General features: G+C 40.9%; 1 protein-coding gene across 2 annotated transcripts in view; it reads left to right on the top strand.

Annotated features, from left to right (window-relative positions):
- Positions 1 to 24,240, top strand: part of LOC116038603 (neural-cadherin-like) — a 99,029-nt gene extending 74,789 nt beyond the window's left edge. For both annotated transcript variants that reach the window (XM_031283125.2, XM_031283124.2), the window contains 11 exons: positions 1,892 to 2,106; positions 4,110 to 4,237; positions 4,399 to 4,526; positions 6,519 to 6,642; positions 7,822 to 8,005; positions 8,290 to 8,456; positions 12,252 to 12,516; positions 13,164 to 13,347; positions 15,084 to 15,334; positions 22,441 to 22,595; positions 23,253 to 24,240. In XM_031283125.2, coding sequence (XP_031138985.1) covers positions 1,892 to 2,106; positions 4,110 to 4,237; positions 4,399 to 4,526; positions 6,519 to 6,642; positions 7,822 to 8,005; positions 8,290 to 8,456; positions 12,252 to 12,516; positions 13,164 to 13,347; positions 15,084 to 15,334; positions 22,441 to 22,595; positions 23,253 to 23,819 — 2,368 coding nt within the window. In that variant the 3' untranslated portion in view covers positions 23,820 to 24,240. The remainder of the gene's footprint in view (positions 1 to 1,891; positions 2,107 to 4,109; positions 4,238 to 4,398; positions 4,527 to 6,518; positions 6,643 to 7,821; positions 8,006 to 8,289; positions 8,457 to 12,251; positions 12,517 to 13,163; positions 13,348 to 15,083; positions 15,335 to 22,440; positions 22,596 to 23,252) is intronic.
- Positions 24,241 to 24,590: the final 350 nt, after the last annotated feature.

Raw genomic sequence — 24,590 nt, 5'->3', positions numbered from 1 at the left:
TTGTGAGAAAAAACTCCTTCACCTGCAACTTGACCTAACTTGCTTGAGCTGCTCTGCGGTGTTGTCAGCTGAATATAGAGTAGCAGGATTTTTCAAAAGGCTTTAGGCTATTTGCAATAGAAGCAATGTGCATCTATGTGCATATCATTCTGAATTTAGAGTATATCTTGCCAAGATTAGAAGTATAGCCTGATATTGAAATTTTAGAATCTGTGTGCGCTGTGTTTAGCAGAACTGAACAGTAAATAATGAACATAGCCTTTGTATCAAGGTCATTTGCCAGTTTTTTTAATATTAACCCTAAATATTTATAAATGCCTGTAGTCAATATAAAGGCCTTCAACTTCAAGTGTGTATAGGTCTCTGTGGGAATTTACTGCAGGAGAAACAGCACACAGTTCATTTCATGCACACACTAATGCCCAGATTAAATAAATATAGGGCAAGGGGATTAGTACAACTCTGGCCCCCCCTCTATGCTCACAACTTTTCGAAAATCTCTTTTAATGCCATGTACATGAACATGTAAGTTCATGTAACAGTGCACAGAACTCTCTTTTACTTTTATCTTTTAAATTGTCTCTGCTGCAGTTGATCTGCACACTGCTGAGAGAAGCCCTTGTTCTGTAAGAAGAATATCTCCCCATATGTGCCATATGTGCCCTCATGTGAATGCAGCACAACCATAAAGAATCCAATTTTTGGTTCTCTCCTCTGTCGAAGGAGCTTAACAGGCAACCTCAGACGGCAGCTGATCAGATATTGTCAGTCAGAACTGAGAAAAACATGCCCTGCACTTCTTGATTTGGATCGGCATTGCTCTCATGAGTCATATGAAAGAGCAGCGAAAGAGTGAGGTGCTGTGCACGGCGTGTGCATATGTATGCATAAGGCTACACTCTGTCTAAGCCGTCCCTTTCGCTGCGTATGGATCAGTATTCCCGATATGTGTTGCCCCTCTGCAGAATAAATAGTGATGGGGAGAAACAGCTCCTAACGGCCTCAATACACACAGCCTTTCTCAGACACTGCATGAAAATGGATGGCTTTGACATTATCAGCAAAGCCAGCTTGTCTCACATGCCTGCATTGGAAGGGATAGGATGAGATCAACTGGTCTCTTCCATCCTTGCCATCGCAGTGATGGAATGGGCTGTTTTTAATCACTGCATGCATCTCTTCCTTTATGGTGTTTTTGTATGATTATTAATATTTACCATTCTGGTCTCATTCACAAACATGTTGGAAGATAGGCATGGAAAACATTTAATTTCCAGTTTCTGCAAGAGCAGTGATCCCTAACACTCAAACTCTAATCAAAGTAGATGAGTACAAGAAGAGGCAATTGCACAGATATCAACCAAAGCGTGTAACACCTTAAGAATAAGAAGGGGGGCGGGTGGGGATAAGTGAGAAAAAAAAAAGTCCAGGAAATCAACGGTGGTACGGCGCATAGAAAAGTGAGAGAAATAGAATTAATTATCTCCTAACAAAGGAGATGTGATGTGCCGAGCAGGAACAGTCTCCAGAGGGTTTGGCTCGGGCAGCTGTGACAGATAAAGAATAGACTGGAGTAATGTTGTGTTCATAGCTAATTGATTTAATGTAGAACTGAATATTCAGGGCTTAGTTGCAAACGCAAACAATTGATTCATAAGACGCTGTCTGTGGACAGCAGGCATATTGGAGCAAAGTCAAAATCTCTTCCTGTGTGAACTTCCTGTGTGAATCAACAAGCCTGTCACGTCCACCAGAGAAAAGTCACCAAGCTCAGATTGGACAGTGTGAAGATTTCACAGAGCACAAAACATAAATGAGCGACACTGATTGTTTCTTTTCCTGTCCTTCGCCTTGATTTTCCTCACTTTTCCTTTTTTTCTCGGTGCTACAGGTGCCACTGCCCCCCACAGCTTGAGGGGCCAGACTGTCAGCAGACGAGACTTAGTTTCCTTGGCAACGGCTATGCCTGGTTCCCCCCCATAAGGCCATGCTTTGATAGCCATCTTTCACTGGAGTTCATGACAGAGGAAGACGATGGTCTGCTACTGTACGCCGGCCCGTTGGCCACTCTGCTGCCTGGGGACACTGAAGACTACATGGCCATCGGTAAAGAATGAGTCTAGATAATTGGATGTGTGCCAAGGGACCTGCGGGCCTTTATTGCTCTAAAACTTGGAACTTAATTTTGTGTGTTTAATTACTGGGTGGTAGCTAATCAGATATATGAGGCACATTTTGTTCGTTAGTGTACTGCTGAGGGATATGAGCACTCTACCGAGTTATAGAGTAAGTACTTAATGTGCTGCTACACAGGCAACCCAGTTTTACCATTTAAAGTCTTTACTTTGTCACATGCCTCAAGGAATGGTGTTTTTGCTTACCACTTGCTTCAGTGTCACAGCAGTGGTTCACCTCCTGAACAGACTGAACAGTGTCTCCGTCAAGGACACACCAGCTGGGTTTATTCTTGTTAACACAAAGGCTCAAACCTGAATCTTTTAGGTGAAGGACAGTAGTAAAACTTTTATCAAACTAAATCATTATTGTAATGGCTGGGTGTTATGCTTCATACTTGCAATATATTAATAAATAATTTTCCAATTGCATTAGACTAATATTTCAGTGCAACCCATTGGCATTACTGTAATGATTCATGTTACTTATTGATAGTATGGGTGGTCATGTCTTTTTAAATGAAGTTAATGGTAGAAGTAATACATTGCTACATTACATACACACTGCTGCTTGTTATTGAAGTTAGTGGCAAAGGATACGGATGATGATAATACTACTAATAATAATAATAATTAATATAATAATAATTATGTTGGAAATATTATGTATTGGGATTAATATACATTTATTATTTATAAAATATGATACTGCGGCAACCAGTCTAAATCATGTATTTTGTGTCGTACTATAGCTATCAAGGGGCTGTGTGTCTCTCTTGCACACACGCAATCACACACTTATGGGGTGGCTATGGCTCAGGAGGTAGAGCGCTCATCTACCAACCGGAAGGTTGTGAATGTTCATCTGATGAGCAGGTGGTACCTTGTATCGCAGCCTGGCCACCAGTGTATGGATGTGTGTGTGTGTGTGTGTGTGTGTGTGTGTGTGTGTGTGTGTGTGTGTGTGTGTGTGTGTGTGTGTGTGTGTGTGTGTGTGTGTGTGTGTGTGTGTGTGTGTGTGTGTGTGTGTGTGTGTGTGTGAATGGGGCAATGGTGCCTGTAGTGTTTGTTTGAGTAGTCGTTAAGACTGGAATAGCGCTAAATGCAGTCCATGTACCATTTCACATTCACTTATACACACACACATAGTACATACATACAGTACATACAATCTCCAATTTTCTGTCTCCATAATTTTTATCCTAAAGGGTTAGTTCATCCAAGTTATACAAAAAAAACCAACATATTTTCTCATTTACCACTGTGCTATCCAGCCATGCAGAACGTTTTGTGTTTTGTTTTGAGATATCTGTCTCTCTGATTCATGCCTCCACCCTAATATAATGAAGGTTAATTCAATTTCATTTTTAATGTGGGGCACATTAAAAATGAGATTTTAATTCTGCTGCAACATCTCATTCCAGAAACAGTGTCTGAATAATTCACAGAGCTCCCTGTGAACAGTAATTTGGGTGAACTGACCCTTTAATTGATTTTGATTTCTTATTGCACTACTAACTATTATAGCTATTATATAATTGTAACTATTTCCAATCACCTTGTTCCTGGTGAGCAGGGGATTTTGGATTCCCTGTTGTAATCCACCTGTGTTATATTGCCATTCTCTTTTTTATTCCATAATGTATCTTTGTTCTGAGATTAGATGTTTTCATATGTCACTTGTTTTTTTTCCCATACCTGTATGTAGTAATTTGCGTCATGCCTGTTTTTTCTTCTTTCCAATACATTTTATCACAGTTTTTTTGTGACCTTGCCAGTACATGTTGTCAATGCAAGCAAGTTTAGCTGTTTTTTCTATACTACAAATCTCTAAGAGCCTTTTTTGAGTTGAAAACGTTTCATTCAGGTATAATAATGATGATCCTGATTTATTTCAGAGTAGCTTGTGTTAATTCTGAACGTTCTTTTCCTCAGAATTGATTGGTGGAACACCCAGTGTGAAAATGAACCATGGTTCTGGGACCTTGGTCCTGCAGTTAACAAATAACATTGGGGTGACTGACAGACGCTGGCACCGCCTCGATGTGAGGAGCAACAGTAAAGTAAGAGCCTTTACATGTCGTCTTCTCTTTCTCCCTCTCTATGATATATTGTCAGATTAAAATGTAATGCTGTAATTTGTAGAGAGCGCCTGGCGACAAAATACGCACACATCCACATGTGCAGCAGCGATGACCTTTCTCCCCTCTCCCCCAATTTAAAGGAAGTGCGCTTCACTCTCGATCGATGTTCCAGTGCGATTATCATGGAGACAGAAGGCGTGGACTCATGGGCAATGACAGAGGACCGCTCATCCTGTGAAATCCGTGGGGTCACACCCAACAGGGACAAGTAAGATCAATGATTAAATGGATCGAGTCTGACTAACACAATATAAACACCAAGTGGCTCTTCTGAATCCTAAAGGCAAGGCCAATAAGTACCAAATCATGGGATACATACATTTTATAATAGATACATGAAGATATAGGTGAATAAATAAATGTGGCTTCATGTTTGTTTTTATGGTTATAGCCAACAATTATGGTTTTAGAAATTCTCCCTCTCCCCCAGGTCCTTCTGGAGTTTACTGTGATTGCAAACTATTAATCTTCTAAGGTTTTGTTCTCTTCACTGTTGTTAAATCTAAAAGGATGCTTGCCCCATAGGGACAGTGTCTTAGTGCCCCATGTCCCCACAGGGGTAAACTATTCTATATAGAGTGCAGCATTAGCAGTCACAGAGGCAGCATCTTTGAAAGGTGGTAAAAGTGAAAAATGAAGAATAAGGTCAATATTTCCATATATATGTGGTAACAAGGTATACTGCATATACTGAACATAAAGGATATGTCTGTTCTACCCTAGTGGAATAGTAGCATTTTAAAGATATAGACATTTAATTTTGTTTATTATGTGCTGGCATGCAGAACTTACTTGGTAACATTTGTAATACTGGTGTAAAGATTACATAAATGTATCACCCACACAGTCGTAGCCGAGTTTTATCTACTGTATTTGGGATTGAAAGATTACATGAAGCAGCAGCAGTACTAAACAGTAGAGGTAGAACTATGAAATTGAAAAATAACACTTTAATTAAGTCCTAATTTTGATTAGTCTATTGATTGTTTTTTTTCAAATGAACTGATAAACAGTTAATTTCATTATCATCTACTAAAGCCCGAGGTGGCGTAAGTAGCAAATTCTCAGATATAAGGAGCTGTAGCCAGAGAATCTTGAATGATAAATCAATTCAATTGATTAACAGAAAATCAATCATAGATGCCGATTAATGTTGTGTTAATTAAGACTAATTGACTCTTTAATTATTTATTTGATTGTTTCAGCTCTAAAGTTGGTCATAACACACAGCAAAACCTTGTTGGAGCATCTTCAGTGTCCTATTTAAAACAGCTCATAATCCCTCAACATAAAAAAGAGTACTACCTCTGGTATATCGTACAAACATAGTCTTATAGTTAATGTTCAGTAAATGGTATCTAAAACGGTATTTATGTACAAGCTGCATGGAATAATTTATCCAAATCAAATCAGATGGTGAGTCAGTCTGTTTGAGGCTCACTCTGTTCCATTTCTGTCCTGTCTGGAGGGAAGAAACTGATGAAATCCTCAGATATAATTCTTAAAATGCCAATTAATCTTTCTGACTATGTTTCTGTACATAGTCACAGCTGAGTTTGTTTTCCCCCATCGTGGGCTCGGCACTGTGCTCGTTGTTTTGTTTTGTAATTAAGCTGTCAGTTTATGAAGTTTAGCAATGTACATCAGGGCTTTACCACTGCTATTTCTTTTAATAACTTCAAAAGAAGAAAAGCCAAAAAAAGAACCATTTATCCTGATCACTGTATTTGAATTTCAACGTATAAGGTAATACAAATACTCATGTCGTTAAACAGGGAATGTGCGAGTTAACAAGCTGAAATTAGCATTGAAAAACATTCTGTGTTTTATTTCATTTGTTCAGTTTTGATACCAATAATTGCTGTGCTGAATCAGTTTGTGTTTTCATCGTTTTTAGGCAAACGTAATTTACACATCATGCATTTATTTTCACACTAAGGGAAAAACCAAGAATAGGATGTCATATTTGTTGTCAGGGAGCAGTAACAATGATGACAGCCTCAACAGGAAAAGAATGAAGCCATGAATTTTAACCTTGACAGCTTATATGGTGTTTGTGTGTTCCTTTTCTTCTGCTGTTGTTGTTTATTTATAGTGAGTGCTGTGTTTAGAATTTTGAACCTTGAAAACCTACATGATGCAGTTTTCTTTTCTTCTTCTCTATTTACCCATATACTGAGAGTTGTGTTTTTTTTCACAGGTATTTGAATGGAAGTCATGTATTGCAGCTTGGAGGGGTGAACGAGAATGTATCCTACGAATACCCACAGCTGCAGAACAAACACTATACTGGATGTATAAGGAACCTTCTTGTGGACAGCAAGGTACTGTGTGGAGTTGAGTAAATACACATTGCCATGAGGGCTGTTTGTGAAATCTGCTGTAAATGAATAGATTGCATTTGTGCAGTATATATGTCAGCACAACTGTTTATTAAAATGGACCTCCACCTGAATCAGTGGAAAACCATTGAAGGAATGCGTCTCGTGTGCACATTCTCATGCATGTACCTCCTCACGCGCGCGTACTAGACAAACAAAACAGGGACGCTCTCATAGAAACACTGCTCCACAGCGCTACTAGTGGTGGTCAGGCATTCCACAAGGTAAAGTAAAGATACAGAACCAATATCACCAAAATATACTTGAGTCTCAAAAGCAAAAGTACTCATTAAACAGCAGAATGGTATCTGTCAATAGTATCTTTTTATTGGATTATTATAAGTGATGCATAAATGCATAAGCAGCATTTTAATATTGTTCTGTAGTTGGTTTTTGTGCAGCTAAATGTAGTTACTTATATACTGCTAGTTCAATCTGTAACATACATATTTTGTAAGATGATCCCAGTTTTGAATGTAAAATTGTAGTCAGCAAATAAGTATTAACTATAGCTGTTCATAAATAAGACATGGACTAAAAAGTGCAATATTTCCCTCTGAAATGTGGTGGAGTAGAAGTATACACAATAGCAATACAACTAGCAACTACTGTGTTAAAAGTCACTGACAACTGTTGTAACCGTCTGCACAGTTATCTTCGCACTGAAAGGCTTCACACACATTTGTTTTGCTACAAAAAATGCACTAACCTCATTGTCATGCTGCTACACTGCACACTGCTGTCTGCAAACACAACTTACCCGCCGGCCCATTACATTTCTCAAGAGCATTTATATATTGATCACAACGCAAGTATCTTGTGACATTATTTTGATTATTTCTGTTTATAATACACTGACATACTATATATGTATGGTGTATAGCACTTTTTATTTTTCATGTTCGTAATGTGTACAATATTGTAGTTTCTTTTAGGTTACATCTCTTATTTTCTAAGTCTTTTTGCTGCTGTGTTCCCCTGCGTGTGATCAATTAGATAAATCAAGATGCCATGTATCATAAGCGATCGGCAATCAGATATCAGTTCATAGTATCTTACATTTAATCATAATATACAATACAATATACCATTTTTCTCCTGTTGTTTTCCTTCTTCCATCAGCTATATGACCTTGGTTCTCCAGCTGAGTCCTCCAACACTGTGCCAGGCTGCTCTCTTATTGATGATCACTGCGCCAACATGGAACAACTGTCCTCCTGCGGCAGGAGGGGTCGCTGTCACGGCGAGTGGGGCTCCTTCAGCTGCCTGTGTGAACCGGGGTATACAGGGCCTCAGTGTGATCAAGGTGATCATGTACATTTGCTTTTAATTGAACCATGAGATTTTCTGGGAAAGAACAGTGAGAGCTTAGTGGCGTTGGGGATTTGAAACCTCACAAAGTGTACAATTTAAGTGGGACATGTGGGAGATTCTGCGTTCCAAAACGTCACTTTGATGCAGTGGGAAGATAACCTCGCCTTACATAAAGTGCTCTTGCAGAACAGCACGGCCTCGCTGTGATATCTTGGCATATTTCCCAAATGACAGCTCAAATAATTGAACAAGCCTTGTGTGTTTTTGATTGACAAGTGGCTCCAGAGTTCTCCTTCGACGGGCGGAGCCACATTCAGTTCCAGCTCCTGTGGTCGTTGCCTGCGCGACAGACGAGGGTCCAGGTCGGGGTTCGGACACGTGCTGCCGCCGGTGTTGTCCTCAGCCTGCTTTCCCAGGAGCAGAACGAATACCTACGTTTAGAGGTGAGTCGCGGCCGGTCACTCCCCTCCACCTTGACAGCTGATTGTCTTGTCTGTGGGCCTTAAGATGATAATTAGAGCCTGGACAATGATTGTAGCAAATGCTTGTCAGGCTGAGAGTGAGTAATATTAGGGTTTGAGACATATGGGTGGATACTGAGGGGGCTGGCTGATTGACATATGCATGTTCACGACAAGGTCTTTCAGAAAGTCTGAAGAATGCTGCTATTGAGAGGCTGCTGAAATTAGGCTTCTTTTATTCAAGGTTATTTCTGTTTCTGGTTCATGTTTCAAGCAATATCCAATATGCGATAGAGAGTTCAATAAGAAAGCAACTGAGTGCTCTGTAATTTAGGGGCAGAGTGCTCTCAAAGTGAAGGCCAGGTCACCAGCTCTGAACTTGAGGATTTTGAGTGGTGCTCACACAAGTGTTTCTTTAGGACACAAGTCTCCCTCACTTTGCCAAACCTTCCATAATCGCATGGCTCTCCTGCCCGACACATTCCTGAGTGGATATGAAGCCAGTGTTTCGTCAAGGCCTTTCATCTCATTGCCTGACAGGCCGAGTGTAAACAGCACCTGGAAGTAAATGGCTCTGTTAGGACTGTCACTTTTGGCTAACTCACAGGTCAGCTGATCGCAGTGAACCTGTCTCCGTTACGGTATATTCCACACCACTGGTCTGTCTTTGAAAACATCTTGTCTTTGAACTTGTCATTAGTTAGACAGCGTTGTTTAAGGCAGCGACCTCATCTCTTGTTTTTCTTTGGGTCTTTACACTTCATGAGGAAAAACAATGTTGTCCTCTTCCCTTGTTGCAGTCCCACTGTGACAGGAAGAGGAAAAGGCTGTAGCCTTTACTGTATGCTGGCTGTGAAGCCTCTCAGTGAAACCCTCTCTGGAGCTGAATTGGTGAGCTGTATAAAACATCTGATGTCTGTCTGCGGCGGCACGCTGAAGCATTTTCAGCCTGGTTGTCTCAAAGCTCTTAGAAACACTTGAGCTCAAGCCTGGTGTGTTTGCCGACAACAAGCCCTAATTTAAAGGGCTGTCTCTCTCCCCTTTTTTTCTTCAGGGTAGATATGGGTTTGAGTGCACACTGAATAAATAACCACACTTTCACACAAAGGTTACCAAGGGCTAGCTGGGTATAAACAACATGCAGCTCTCCAAGGAGTATGGTGTCTCTGTAAAGAAAACATTTATCTAATGCAGTCTGTGAAGGAGTTTTTTTGGAGCGACTGGCATGCACTACTTTGTCAAAGACTAGTGACCCTTAAGAATAGTAAAACTGTAAAATCATAGCCTTGTGATTTGAGTTTGAAAAAGTTCTATAAAAAAATGCAGACTTCAGAAATACACTTGAACATTTTCTGCTTAATGGTGATTGCGTAGATCTCTGGGGGCGCTGCAGAGATTTTATATAATCTGATTTTTTCCTGAGTATTGATTGAGTCCTTTGTCCTTTGCTCATTTTTGTTGTGGACTTGAGGGCAGGATGAGGCATTGGAGAGAGCATAGTCAGCTTTTACTGTGTGTGTGTGTGTGTGTGTGTGTGTGTGTGTGTGTGTGTGTGTGTGTGTGTGTGTGTGTGTGTGTGTGTCCAGTGAGGGAGATGCATTTGAGATGCCCATGCTGTGGGAGCAATAGTTAATGCAGGCTGGGCTGAATGTGAATTGTCTTGCCCCACTGTTTCCAATTAAGCTTTGGACATGTACAAGCTGCAGTTATGGGAGCTCCTCATTGGTTTGGTCCATTGTGTTCGCTCATCCTTAACTGCTGAAGATAATTGTTGTTTCTTGTATCCCTTCCCTTCGGGATCACTCCGGCTTCTGCCATGCAGCGATGTGTACGGCAGCTCTGCAAAGCATCATAGCCGCACAATTGCTGAATAAATTTTTACCACTGAAATTTTCATGCCATTTTTTTTTTTTTTAATGGCAGTTCACCAATCACCATAGAGAGTCTGTTCTTGGTAGTTAAATCCTCATAATTCTTGTCTGGCCCAACCTTTGCTGCCTTTTCTTTCACCACGGGAGCTGGCCTACTTCTTATGATGTTGTTATGCTCAAGATCTTTTTTTTTTTTGCCCATCAACACAGCACAATATGGCAGGAGTCCAGGTATGTCAGTTTAGAATTTGTGTCACCCCGTTTTACGTTTGTACTCACACATCCATTCCAAGCCTTTAAATTCTCACAAACACAGATAGTGTTAGATTGATGACATAACAATCCTGGGGTCTCATTTATAAACGTGGCGTATAAAATGTGCGTACGCCACTTCCCACGCAAAGGTTGTGATTTATAAAAAACAAACTTGACGGGAGAATGTGCGGTCCTCCACGCAAACTCTGACCCTGAAGACAAAATAGGAATTGGCGACGCAGATGGTGAGGTGGTGAACTGAAGTCAGACTGCAGAAAGTAAAAGGGAACAACGATTACTTGTAATATTTTCAAGTATTGATGCCTCACGCACATTTTTTCACTCCATATCATCCACGTTATCATGAAGATTAAATCCAGCAGTGTTATTTGCGCTTGTATTGAGTGATAGTTGTTCTATAAACACCTCCAACTCAAATCTTAAATACGGCTTAAATATCTCGCTGTCACATTGTCCGCTACGGAGCATAGGAGGAGGAGATGGCCCGACTGCATGGAATAGATGATAACATTTAAATACCCTAGCATTAGATAACGGCAGAACACAGTGTAGCCTAAATAACTAAATATATGTCTTTAATACTGCGCATATATCATCAAATGTCAAAGTCTGTAAATACAGCCGTTAAGCTCTCGCGTAATCGTTACCCTTAATGTCCTCGTTATCAGTCAAACTTTAATACTGTTCGTGACAATTCCTGCATGAAGAAAAGTGTGTTTGCCTATTACACTTTCTTTCGTCTTCAAATTGTATCTCGGGGTGGGGTGGGGGATACCACTAGTTAATGCTGTGATTTTGGCATGGTGTTAACAATCACAAATTGTTGTAAACATAGAAATACTGCGGTGAACCCGTGTGTAATGCTGCATGATGGCACTGCTGGCCCTGCAGGAGGACTACGCTAATGGAAGAATTGGAACGAAAAAAGGCTTCAGGGACCATTTTTTTTTTTTTTTTTTTTTATAAATATTATATTTAATCTTCAACTTTATCACTAAGGCTTGTTTGGATATAATATATAGTTCTGTTAAATCGTATTATATACGTCTGGTATATCGAAGCTGTCCCCAAGTGCCGTAACGCCTGCCGTTTTGGACGTATTATTAATACATGTCGTTATAGATCAGGTTTCCCTACACTGTGCAAGAACAGGCTTAAATTATAATTCAATTTGCAGCAATTCCTGAACGTCTGAGAAGTTTTTTGCTTTTTCTCCACCAGTCATCATGATTCGGTGTAACAACTGCCAGTGTCATTCATATACTGATCAACATTCACGAGGTGCTTTGCATTGACTATTTATGGTTAAAAATGGCCGTGTACAGGGCGGGATAAGAGGCTGATTCACGTACGCACACTTGTAGGTAATCTCTGATTCATAAATGGAACATTGCTTGCAGGTGTGCGTACACACGGTTTTATAAATCAGACTTTTTTTTGGCGTATGCCATTCTGGGCTTTTGGGCGTACGCACACTTATACTAAGGATCCTGCGCACAGTTTTATAAATGAGACCCCAGCTGCTTGTTTGGTTTTATCAATGCAAAAGTCTTATTTCTTGCTCCTTAGGTTCTCTTGTCCGTTTGAATGCCTGCATTACAAACCAGCAAAGCTCCACTGTGTATCTCAGGTTATTCAGGGTCTGCTGGCTGTTTTCTACAACCTCGGAGATGGAGACTACAACCTGACCCTGCCCTACCAACGCGTCAGTGACGGAGAGTGGCATGAGGTGGAGCTGGATCGGTATGGCAGAGAGTTCACCCTGCGACTGGACGGAGGTGGGGGGCGACGAGAGGTCACGGCCTCCCCTGGGCGGAGTCAGGAGATCATTATTGACCCCTCTGTGGTGTTGCTCGGAAACTCTTTTCCCTCGGGACACAACCGGAGCTTCCTCGGTAGGTGGCTGCTTACGGGTTTCAGTTTAATGGGACTGAATCAGGAAACGGAATAATTCATGTTTGAGTGAAAAAAAAAAACATGGGATGAGGTGAATTAATGTAATTTGTAAATAGATGAATTGGAAAATACATACTCAAAGGAGTGGACTTCCCGGTTAACTTAGATACCCGTTAAAATCAATGGACATATAAAGAATTCAGTGTTTTTTTACCGCGCACCGATGCTTCTACATTTCTCAAACCTGGACCAAAGGTGTTTTGATTCCTTAGTTTCAAGCAGATGAGAGAAGGTGAGTCACTTAAATGATCTGTTAGACCTCATGCTTCCCACAGAGTGAGCAAACTAACCAGCAGAGAAAATATTCTGCAAAAAAAGAAGAAGCCCATGCTGACAGCTTCGCCTCGGGCTATGTGTGTGTTCGTATGTGTGAGAGCTCAAGTGTACGTTGGTCTGCAGGTGTGTCAGCGAGTCTGTTTATGTGTGTCCATGCGTGCGTGCCTGTGTGTTTGAGTTTACACCGCTGCCATGGCGTAAATGCGTGTCCATAAAAGATTTTGCCCGAGGACTGGTGTCTTAGTGTGTCTTTTGGCATTGTAAACTCTTTTTTTATGTCTCCCCCTCTTTATTTTTCACTCCCCACCAGGCTGTTTGCGAGATGTGAGGTTTAACGGCCGCTCCATCCCTCTGGGTCGGGAGCAGCCTTCAAAGGGGCTTCAGGTGGTCACTTTGCAGGGCGTCTCCGCCGGCTGCTCTTCAGACGCCTGCGGGAAACATCAATGCTCCCCTCCCTTGGTCTGCGTGGACCTATGGAGACACCACGAATGCAGGTGCTGTAAATAAATACAGAATAAATAACCCAGGGTGGTAATGATGCCTGACAGTATGCAGGCACGTTCTGTACACACTCTTTTACGCATTCAGTAATAATGACAATAACTGCATAAGCCTTGCTTATAATAAAATTAGTAACACCAGCACCCAACTTGCAAGTTGTAATAAGAAACAACATTAAGACCCACGCTCTTGTACAGTATGGATTTCCTACAGCAGGTAGATAGAATAATATAATATTTTGGAATGGAACTTTAACTTGTCCCATTAGGTGTAATGCTATTTATTATAGTTTGCCAGCTATAAGCAAGGTCTGGGAATCAGCATGTATATGAGCTTTCAAAGCAACTTATAACCGAAAAAGATCCAAAGAAGACAAATCATCTGTGACCAGATTGCAGGTGCATTGGTCCAAAACTACAATATATCAACAGCCTGGAAAATCATGACATAACGTATAAAAAGGGCTTGACATTACAAGTAATAACCTAAAACAATTCAAAAACAGCCGACAAATAAACAACAACAAATGATTTCACCGTTAGTCTTTTTTTTAAAGTTTGGTACAACTTTCTGAGATACTTTCAAGAGACTTTCAAGAGATACTCTTTAGAAATGATTTATAAGCTGTAACTAATGACTTTATTAATGTTTAATAAATGATTTACTAATGCTCTACCACTTCACTTATTTAATAAGAGCAACGTTTGGGTTGCCAGGTTGTGAATAATCCTTTGGGCTGGTACTTTGTACTCATCCATCATGATTTTTGCAGAGCGTCCGGACTTAAATCCATATATTGACAGTTTATTAACATTTACTGTACAACTGCATACAGGATGGATTGTTGTATTATTTATTTATCATTGCATATGACTTACTGACCTTTGCATGAAGGCTTATTTAGAAAGTTGAATTAATGAGTATTTCTTAATGATAATTTAACCTACATGTATGTAACTAGCAACCCTAAAGTTATCTCAATAACGGCATATAAATGATCTATAAAACATTAGTAAACCATTCATTAACAATAATGAAATCATTGGTTACAATTCATAAATCCACATGCACATAGAAAAGATCAAACATACAGTTATGAATACAGGTGATATACTACTTACATTCCACAGTTTGCGCATCTATGTTTGTGCATCGGATCAGAGTTTCACAACCCACTAGAAATCAAAGTGTCCACCAGATGGCAGCTTGGCTGAGTTCAGCCCTGTTACACTGTGTGTGTCAGCCTTAGAGAATAGTGTATAACAGCAGCGACTTTCACAGTCTCGGCTGCCCCTTTAAACTCTGCAGGACCACTGAGTCTCCTGGCTGTGATTTCAAGACTCTGAAACAGTGTGGAACATTTTACTGCGTGTGGATATCCATATTATGTGATTGCAGCACAGCCCCAGGTTACAAAGGACTGAGAGAAGCAGGGGGCAGGGGTGAATGATATTCAGGGGATGTTTTATACAAATATACCGTGGGACTACTACTGCAAAGCCAGTCTTCAGTTTCTTTTCTCTTTTTCTTTACACCGCGGTCCATACTCTGTAACCTTCAAAGAGCATATCATTGAATTTGATATAAGAGGTGTAACTCCTGAGGGATTTATTTTTACACTGACAGCTTAGGTGTCATAGCTCTGTAGAATTCCGTGCTCCTTTTATCTGACTGCTTCCCAAGTGTCTCTTGTCTTTGCTTCACACTACTGTCTCTCCTCTCTGCACAGGTGCCCTCCAGGTCACATGACCAAAGAGAGCTCCCTGGGCAAAGTATGTGTCTACACGCTGTGCGCCAGCCGGCCGTGCCGCCACGGCACCTGTGTGCCTCACTCGCCGTCCCGCTACTCGTGCCGCTGCAGCGAGGGCTACCGGGGACGCCACTGCGAGGTGACGCTCGCCATGATCCACAACGAGGACAGCAACAGCCTCAGCCTCAGCTCCATGTTCGCCATCAGTATCTGTGTCATGGCCTTCTTAGGTAGCTATGGCGAATATGTCCTCTTCTACCTGTGGTAACCCAACACTCATGTCATCATCTCTTCGGATGTATTCTGTATGTATTTGTCTGCCACGTTCTTCCTTTTTCATCTTTCATATCAGACTGATCTCATGAAGTGGGCTATGTATGACACGCCAATTCGTATGCCATTATTGGCGGGTTATCAAGACGCATACTCGCTTTTTAGCGTGTTTATCAACTCCATTGACTTACATTACCTTGCGATTGCCTGTGAATTTACGCCATAGCGAGTGGTATGGAAGGGCGAAAATCCGCGTAGGGAGGTTGGTCCGGGTGGAAGATGGGTAAAACGCAGGACTTTCACCCAGGAGACCGGGGATCGTGTCCCACGTGTCACGTTTCCTAAAGTCAACCAACGCTCAAAATGCGTGCAGATAACACGCCACTTGGCTTAAGAAAGTGGGCTGTATGTTTACGCGAAGTCATGACATCACGTTGTTCATCTTGTATTTTTTTTACTTTACTTAGTTCTCATCTTTATGGTACACAATGCAAGGAGCATTATGTTTTCCACTCGTTTAGTTCTATGAAATCTATATACAGTACACATATCTTGTAGCCATATTGATCTCTTGAGTTGTACCAGAATGTGAAACTGGAAGAGAAGCAGGAAGGAAAACATTGTATGTCTTAATTTGTGATTCACTGGGAAGCTGTAAAAGTCCCCGGAGAATCGGGGAGTTTCTTTATGTGTTTTTCTATATTTCTCATCACTTCTTTGTCCCCTGTCTCTTCCAATGTTACGCTCTGACTTCAGAAGTCAATTTCCCTCTCAGCCTTACTTTATATCTGTCCAACGTGTTTTATTTTCCACTATCCACTCATTTTACTGCCTTGATGGGTTTTTTCTTGCCTTTCCTTCCACATTTCTGTGTACATTTCTGTTTTCCCAAGTCCCCCTAAATGTGTCCATAACGTGCACTTTGGTGCTATGTACACTGTTTGAAGCTTTAATCGGTGATCACTGTACATCAAGAAAAACTGCCAAACTAAGGACAGCTTTTGAATGTCTCCTACTTTAATTAAGTTCATTCCAGGGTAAGTCTAGGCTAAGGGTGAGATACAGTATACTGTAGGTTAAGGTCTGTCTCATTGTGATATTACATGGACACTCATGAGGCAAGATTCCTGTGGTCAGAGATTTGTCAGTGAGCGGCATGCAAGAAAAAAAGAACATTAGCAAACAGGGCAATCTACGAAAACATTTTGTGCCAAAATGCAAAAACATTTTAGCCATTAACAACAGCAAACAGCATATTTGTGTCTCCTCTCAGAACTTTCAATTTGGATAAACAATTTTGTTAAAATGCATGCTAGCTGGAGGATATTGTACCAGCTTGCTATTTACATCCTGTGATTAGAAAACACCCACTACTAGTTGCCCACAGAGGACATTGTCTTCTAAATTAACTACTGTATGTGGTAATGTGGTTTTGAGCCCTGGTCAGGAGTACAACAGACGTTTAATGTTTGAGTTTTTTTTAAATAATTAAAATAATAATAATTTATGACATATCTTTTGACTTAATGTAAAACTAACCATAGTATAATGCAGCGTGTAGTCTGCACAGCACAGAGTCAAGTGGAGGGGTTGTAAGTGTGGCCTTTGATTGACACATTGGCTAGTACACATTATAAATGATAGATGCTCCCACCAGTGAAAATATTAAATCAAAGCCTCAGTGTGGCTGAATGGTTATGAAAACAAACTTGTTTCTGTTTTTGTTTTTTTATCAGATATTGTGTATTTATCAAATCAAAAAAGGAAGGGCAAATTAATTTATTCACTTAAACTTTATGCATCGTGTTGTTGGCAAAAGAAAGCTGGCATTAAACAATTCAAACTGTAAAAAAAAAGAAAAGCACCAGATTAAGGCAGAAATATAAATATAAAGTTCAGTTCATAAGATATTATGATGTTATGTGCAGTAAAGAATCAAGTGAGAGTGAAAGTTTTTATGAAATATTTTAAAGTAAAATCTGAAATGGCAAGCCATGGGTGTGGGAGTTTGAGAGCCTTCACTGAAAAAGAAACAACCTCCCTTTGAAGACTGACTTATAGGATGATCTAAGGCTGCTTTCTGACATAAAAGTGGTCATAGTTTCAGAAATATATGCCAGAGCCCGATCACCGACTGCTTTATAGGTAAGGAGTTGAATCTTGAAATCAATAGGTATAAGCTGAGGGTTATGTGGTCTCTTCGTAGTGCCTGTTGAGAGCATAACTGCTAAATTATGAAGTTTTGAGTTTTACGACTGATGCCTGAGTATTGTGTTTTTTTTAAGCGAGAAGTTATGAATACATGGATGACCTTTTCCAGTTCTGTAGTACTTAAAAAATAATTTCGAAGATATATTTCTAAGCTGAATAAAGCATGTCGAACCCGCTTTATATTTCTTTGCATTGTAGCAACTCATAATATAAAAACTCTGCATAATATAATAATTAAAATGTAATGAAAGCTTATAATTTAATATTATAAACCATATAAAATAACAATCTAACAATAACTGTGTCTCACTTTGGCCTCTAGATGGCTGCTGTCAGTAGTGATGCATTTCATCTTTGCGCCTCAGATCATAGGCGGTATGTTAAAATGTTCACATTTAATGCACAATTTAGAGGGAGAGAGAGAGAGTAGCAGTTGTAAAGTGAGCTAGAGAATGAATGAAGAGAGGTAGTGGCATTAGTGAGAACAAAGCAGAGGACTAAAATGTTATTTTCTGATTATTTCACGGCTGTTACGTTCTAAAGCACAAATAAACACACTGAAGATAAAAATATGCACAATTAACTGCAATGTAACAACCCGACCTGTGCGTCGGTATTGGACGCCAAGGGGCGGACTTTGGAATAAGAACAGGCTACACACAAACACGTGGGGCCCAGAGGCTCTTTGCTGACACCCAAAATCATCCTACACACTGCAAAATACAAGGAAAATAAGAAAATACAGGCAGAAGGCAGGGTCTCTGCAGATACAGACACCGCCACACACTTCTAGTGGGTTATAAGTGATAATTGACAGGGACTACTTTTGTATAGTAGATATAAAAGTATATACTTTATTTTTTAGGAAAATGCTGTATATTATACCTTTACATTAAATTATCAGTGAATCAGAGGAATACAATGTAATTTTCTGATTGTTTCACAGCGGTTATGTTCCAAAGCACAAATAAACACACACATACACACACCTCCGCAGGAAGGTGCATTGTCAGCTTATGAGTGAATGCAGAGCTTCATCCTTCTGTTTCTCTGTGTGTCATAAAACTTGCGCATCAGTATGAACTGTGGGGCAAAGCGGCGGTTGGGAATGAGAATGAGCTGCACAACCTGCACGCTGTTATTGGCCTGTCTTTGTTAACGGACATAAACGTCCCGCATACATCCCGCACTCAGAAAAAAAAGAAGAAGAAAAGAAAAACTACAGGCAGAGGGCAGGGTCTGATGAAGAGGGCTTATGTGTGTATTAGTCTATACATTGCTTTTAGGATAACACTGCACTTCAATGATATATCTTGTATTTTCTTAACATGTCCATTTTTCAGAGCCTTAGGCAACATCTTCAAAAAAAAAGTCAGAAGTCCAAAGATCAAAAGTCCAAAAACCCAAAGAAACAATTCACAATGTTTCAAAATAAATTGAGAAAAGCTGATCTGAACCAGGGACTGTTCAACGTTTTGCTTGTAAAATGACTGAAATGATTAATCGGTTATCAAAATAGTTACTGATTCATTTTCTGTTGCCTGACTAATCAATGAACTGGCTAATGCCTCAGCTCTAGACTCAAACCAGTTAAGTGCTGATGACCCACTTGTGTAAACAGTCTAATAAAATTGCACGGTTGATGGTGTCATAAGCTGTGGGAAGCTCTAATAGGATGAAAATGTAATATCTACCCACATCTGCTGCCAGCGGGGCCTTTTTAAATGTACTGTATATGCATTGATAGCTCTACAGGAAATTGTCCCTTTAAGTCATTGTTAAGGCTGAGGACAGAGATGAGCTAATTGTGTTAGTTTTAGGCATTATAGCTAAGGACATTTTTTTGGTTCTTACAAAGATAGAAGGACAAATGTGTCTGCATGTGTGAGAGTGGCCTGCATGTTGTTGCACTACCGTCTGTAGGGCCACATTGCTGTTTATGAGTCTTTCTGTCAGAGACAGGCTTATAAAACGCTTGGGCAGTTCAATACACTGTCCCTGCCTTTATAACTGACTCAATGTTCCCTCCAAGGCATGTGGCTAGTATTGGGACATCAGTTATTCTGACACTTGAGTGTGAAACACATAAAGCGGTCTTCAATATTTGATAATTAATTCAAAGATGATAAAGTGTGGCCTTGGCATCGTTCATGAACATTCATGTGTTGCTTGCATGCTAACTAAAGAAGGGCACAGTCAATTTATAGTAGCTCACCCGCTGTCGGCTGCTCGCTGACTTTTCACCTCACAAAGAATCACCGTCTGTTCTATAATATCCTTCAGATTGGAAAGAGCTGTCTTTGATGACTGTAATTACATTTTCACACCTTGGAATAAGTGAATAAAATAAGCTAAACAATTATTTTTCTCAACCTGAAAGCAAAAAGAAGAACAAGTTTTACCTCATGATCAACGGTCCTGAATATGTGGCAATAACATTAATCCAGTGGTTTATTGAACAGGTTGTTATACAATATGTAGTTGTTTAATGATGACCCTCATCACCACAGGAACCACTACCATAAATACACACTCACACTCGCTGCACTAAGCGAGACTGCTAGCTGGGTGCTAAATTAAAGGGGGACTCCTTCTCTGCCTCAACGTGCATTAAAAGTTAAAATGATCATCCATTATTAAGTTTTACATAAGCCATAACAGACCAACCAGAATATGAGTTGAGCATGTGCTATTGACAAAGCCAGATGAGGTGATGTCTGACCAAGCCTCATTAGTCCAGCATCAAATCTGACATTCTGTTGTTTTTTTTTTTGCAGAATAGAATACATTTTCTTCCCATATGGGCTCTGGATGCCCAGTGATCATGTTAAGTGCCTGCACTTTTTATTCCGTGAAAGACTTATAAATAAATGATTTTCTCAACTCTTTCCCATCTCTCATCTGTCTCATTTCCCCCTGCTTATTCATCAGTTTTCTTTCCCCCTAAACTCCCATTGATGTTCAGCCTCGCAGCTCATTTTTGCCTCATTAACCTCAGACTGGAGCGACAGTGAAAGGGTTAAGTGTTTTGATCAAGCTGCGTTGTAGTTGTTTACTGGTCATTTATTCATAATGCACAGTCCGGTCCATGCTGACATCATAATACCCTGCTCATAGTAATGGTTAGAGGGCAGAGAGGCAGAAGCATTATGGAATGATGAATGACTGCGATGTTTGTTCTCCACCCTGAGTGATATTGATCTCACAGAAATGTAGCTGCACACACACACACACACACACACACAACTCTGGGCAGTACAGTAGTGGCTGCCGGCATAAGGGCAAAGTTTTTTCAGAAGGCAACTAGTGTGTGTGTGTGTGTGTGTGTGTGTGTGTGTTTGTTTACCTGGGCCTAATTGTGTGTGTGCGTGTGCTCGCTTCAGCCCCTCTGTTGTGTGTAATGAACTCCCTCCCTCCCTCTATGTGTAGAATATCAGCCCAGGTGGTGTTGAGGGTTTAGGTGAGTGCAGGCCTATAGGCAGCACCTCTGAGCCAGTAATTCTGAGGGTGAAACAGAGGGCCAGCGCTTGGTCGGCGCCGGGCCTCATCGAGATTCTGGTGTTTTCTGTGAGGGCGCTCCGGCACAGCGGTGAATGAGCCGGATCAGCTGATCAATACAGCTCTGTCCCCCACCCCATACTGAGGATGGCCAGCTGGGAAGCGAGTGGGGAAGCTTACAATCTCTCTTTTTCTATCTAACATTAAAAAAAAAAAAAACGGCATAGAAAAGTGCAGTAGCTGAGGTGTTGAAGTTGTTCCAGGAGGTGAATAAATAGAGATGATGATTTTTAATTGAGATAGATAGCATTTTTATTTAGCAGAGATTAGCTCCCGGGGAGTTTTTTTTTGTGTCTTTGTTTATGAATACCTGCCTGTTAGTGTGACTCCAAAGAGCCGTCGGTGCATTATATCTTTCAAAGCAATTACTTTAAAAATCCAGACTAATGTGATTACCTTGGATTTCTCAGAAGATTTCCAATTAAACCGATACTTAGCACGCACCATATAAACCATTCTAGTTGAAATGGATCCCATCTAGTGTGAGAGATAAAAGCTGAGGCAAGACAGAGGCCAGAGAGGGACTGAAAAACAGGAACCGTGAGAGACTTAATGAGTGGGGAAGAGAAGAGGGAAGACTGAGGGAAGCTCCAATACAGAGAGACAAATAAAAAAAATTACACAGATAAAAAAGGAAGAGTGAACTAGTAAAAATAGATAGCGAGGAAGGGAGAAAGAGAAAGAGGGATGGGAGAAAAATATTGGTTGAGATTAATGGACTTTAAAGGTCAGTCCAGCATGTTGTATAATTCAGCACACAATAGCTGTGATTGATGTGTATGCTTCAGGACCTTTTCTGCTCAGCTCCCGCAGCATTCCTCTCCACATTCAGCAGAGCCTCCGAGGCTCTGAGTTTACTGGGAGGAGAACAAATCCAGTTAATAGGTTTCCAAGTAACTGTGGTCTCTGATAAGACAGGAAACAGAGATGCACCAGCAATGGGAAAAGGTGCAAAGGTGGTGCCTCTCTTTCCGTGTATGTTCCATTAGTATGCCTTAACTGTACAGTCAGTGCCTCTGATTGTTCTTACAGGACAAATTCATGTGATGGACAATCCATTTAGTCTGGATTACCTATTCATTAAGAAGGATGGTGTTATTTTACAGTTGATGAAAAAAAAAAAACACATCAAATAGTACAGCCAGTGCCAAGTATTTCAGTGTTTATATCATCACTTTCCGCTCGCGTTGTCAATTTCATTTACACCCATAGATGTGTTTTATCTGCTCAGTATGTCCTTTTAATTATGTGAGTGTACTCCTGCTGTGTTAACCTGCTCTCTGGCACCCCTCAGTGTTGATGCTGGGCCTGTTCCTCTACTCCTGCTGGAGGAGACACAAGGGCCTGAAGGAGGGTGTGTACCATGTGTCTGCACACCACGGCGAGTGGGAGGACATCCGGGAAAATGTGCTAAACTACGACGAGGAAGGTGGAGGGGAGCAGGACCAGGTAAACACACACACACACACACACACGCTGGTATTTAAGAGAAAGGCAGGGAGAGTAAATAGAGCACTAATCAAAAACATGCACTGCTTTCAGTTCTCATTTCCATTTTTTAAACGCGTTTTAAATGTCATCATGCTATATTTTAGGACTTTTTAAAAAGGGATAAGAATACACATAGGCTAGGACAGAAGCTAAACCAGCAGACGGGGCATTTGATAGAGAACGGCAGTTGTTGGTGCTGAAATGAAAACCAAATATCAGCTCCCTGGAGATCTAGGAATGTAAGTCAATTAGCTGAAACTAAGCAAGTAGACTCAATAGCTGTTAATGCCTCTGTTTTAATAGTGCTGGTAATAGCAGTTTTCACCCCCTCTGCAATCAGATAATGAATTACTTGGCTGATCAATGGTGCTGTTGATGCCAACATCTCTTTCTACATAGTAGATCTTAGTCTTAGTCTGAGGAACAGGTTAATTTGCGAGCAGAGGCACTAACTTAGCTACACTGCTCTGAGCACAGATTGGTGTCATGTGGCAATGGTGTTGTTCATTATCTCTTAAAATACCAAAAAAGATTACACAGGGGATAAAACCCAATTTCTTTTCTTCTCTTCTGTGCTTCCTTCATTCCCTGCTTTTCTCTCTGTTGGTCTCTCAGAATGCCTTTAATATGGTGGAGTTGCAGCGCTCCCTCCAGCCCAGCCCGGCACAGTCCCTCCGCTACAGCTACCCACAAAGCATCATCTCCTACCCGCAGACTAAAGTTCCCCAGGACAACAACAAGAAGGGGGTGTCTAATGGGAATGGCAGCGCAGCTATAGCCCTGCGTCTGGCCATCCCCCCCTCAGAGACAGAAACCCTGACGTCCCCTCTGACCTTCCGTCGTTCCCAGAAAACCCTCTCCTTCTCCAGCCAGGATTTAGCCCGCTACCTGTGTGAGGTCATCAGGGACATGGAGCACCCGGCGGAGCTCGGCACCATGACCACACCGCGCCGTCCGTCCAGAAAGGAGCGTGGCCTGGCGGCGGTGCGCTCCCTCAGCTCCCTCAGTGGATCTCAGGGTTCAGAAGTCAGGCTTCAGGCAGCCCAGAGCACCCGGCTCGACAGGTTCAAAACCCTCCGAGCCGTGGTTAGCGATTTGAGAGGAGACTCCAAGACTCCGGAGGGCCAGAAAGACAAACTGAAGGAGAGCAGAGGGCAGCTGAACTGTGAGAAGAGCGGGTGAGGCAGCACTCAGAGAAACAGAACTGAAGGTTGCAGAAAAGCAACACTAATCAGTAGGCGCGGCTGGTGGAATTCCAAAGGGAGATAATTAAATGTGAAATACTCTGAGACTGGGAGGTTGCCCAGGGTCTATGTGAAGTCTGCTATAAATGTACTGTATTGATGAAACTTTGAACATTTAAGTTCTTTGATATAAAAGATGTTTACCAATGAATGATCAGATGTGATGTATTGTTTACTTGGCTTTGCACTGTACAGTATTTACTCCACAGAAAGCACTTCTCGGAAGCGCCCTGTGTCAAAGCTATTCATGTTGTCATAAAACTCATAAGGGTAATGTCTGCGAGTAAGACGGCAAATGAGTTTCCTGCGAGAGGACTGAATTCTTGTTGCCGTTAATGACTCATGAAATCATTTGTGTTCAAAAAAAAAAATGTTTTTGTTTCATTTGTATTATCTAGTTCCTTTTAAATAAATAATTATCTTTGATAATATTTCTAGCTTAATCTTGTCCAAACACCAGTTCACATTAGTGAGCGTCAAATCTCTCCTTTTTGAAGTTCAAGCCAACATTCATCATCAAATGTTGGCCAGGCTGTTTTTTTTTTTTTAATTATTATTATTATTATTATTTTTTATTTTTTTTTTTAAGTCATCAAATTCAGCAGACACAAGTAAAGCAAGATGTCTTTCTTATCAGCTGCACATGAATAATCCTATGTATCTCCAGTGTATCTGCCTTTATTCCTGGTGATTAGGATGACTGAGAAAT

This window comes from Sander lucioperca, chromosome 7 (assembly GCF_008315115.2).
Source record: "Sander lucioperca isolate FBNREF2018 chromosome 7, SLUC_FBN_1.2, whole genome shotgun sequence".
Classification (NCBI taxonomy): Eukaryota; Metazoa; Chordata; class Actinopteri; order Perciformes; family Percidae; genus Sander; species Sander lucioperca.
Note: the sequence above shows the minus strand (reverse complement) of the source record. Positions and strands in the feature narration are given on the sequence as shown.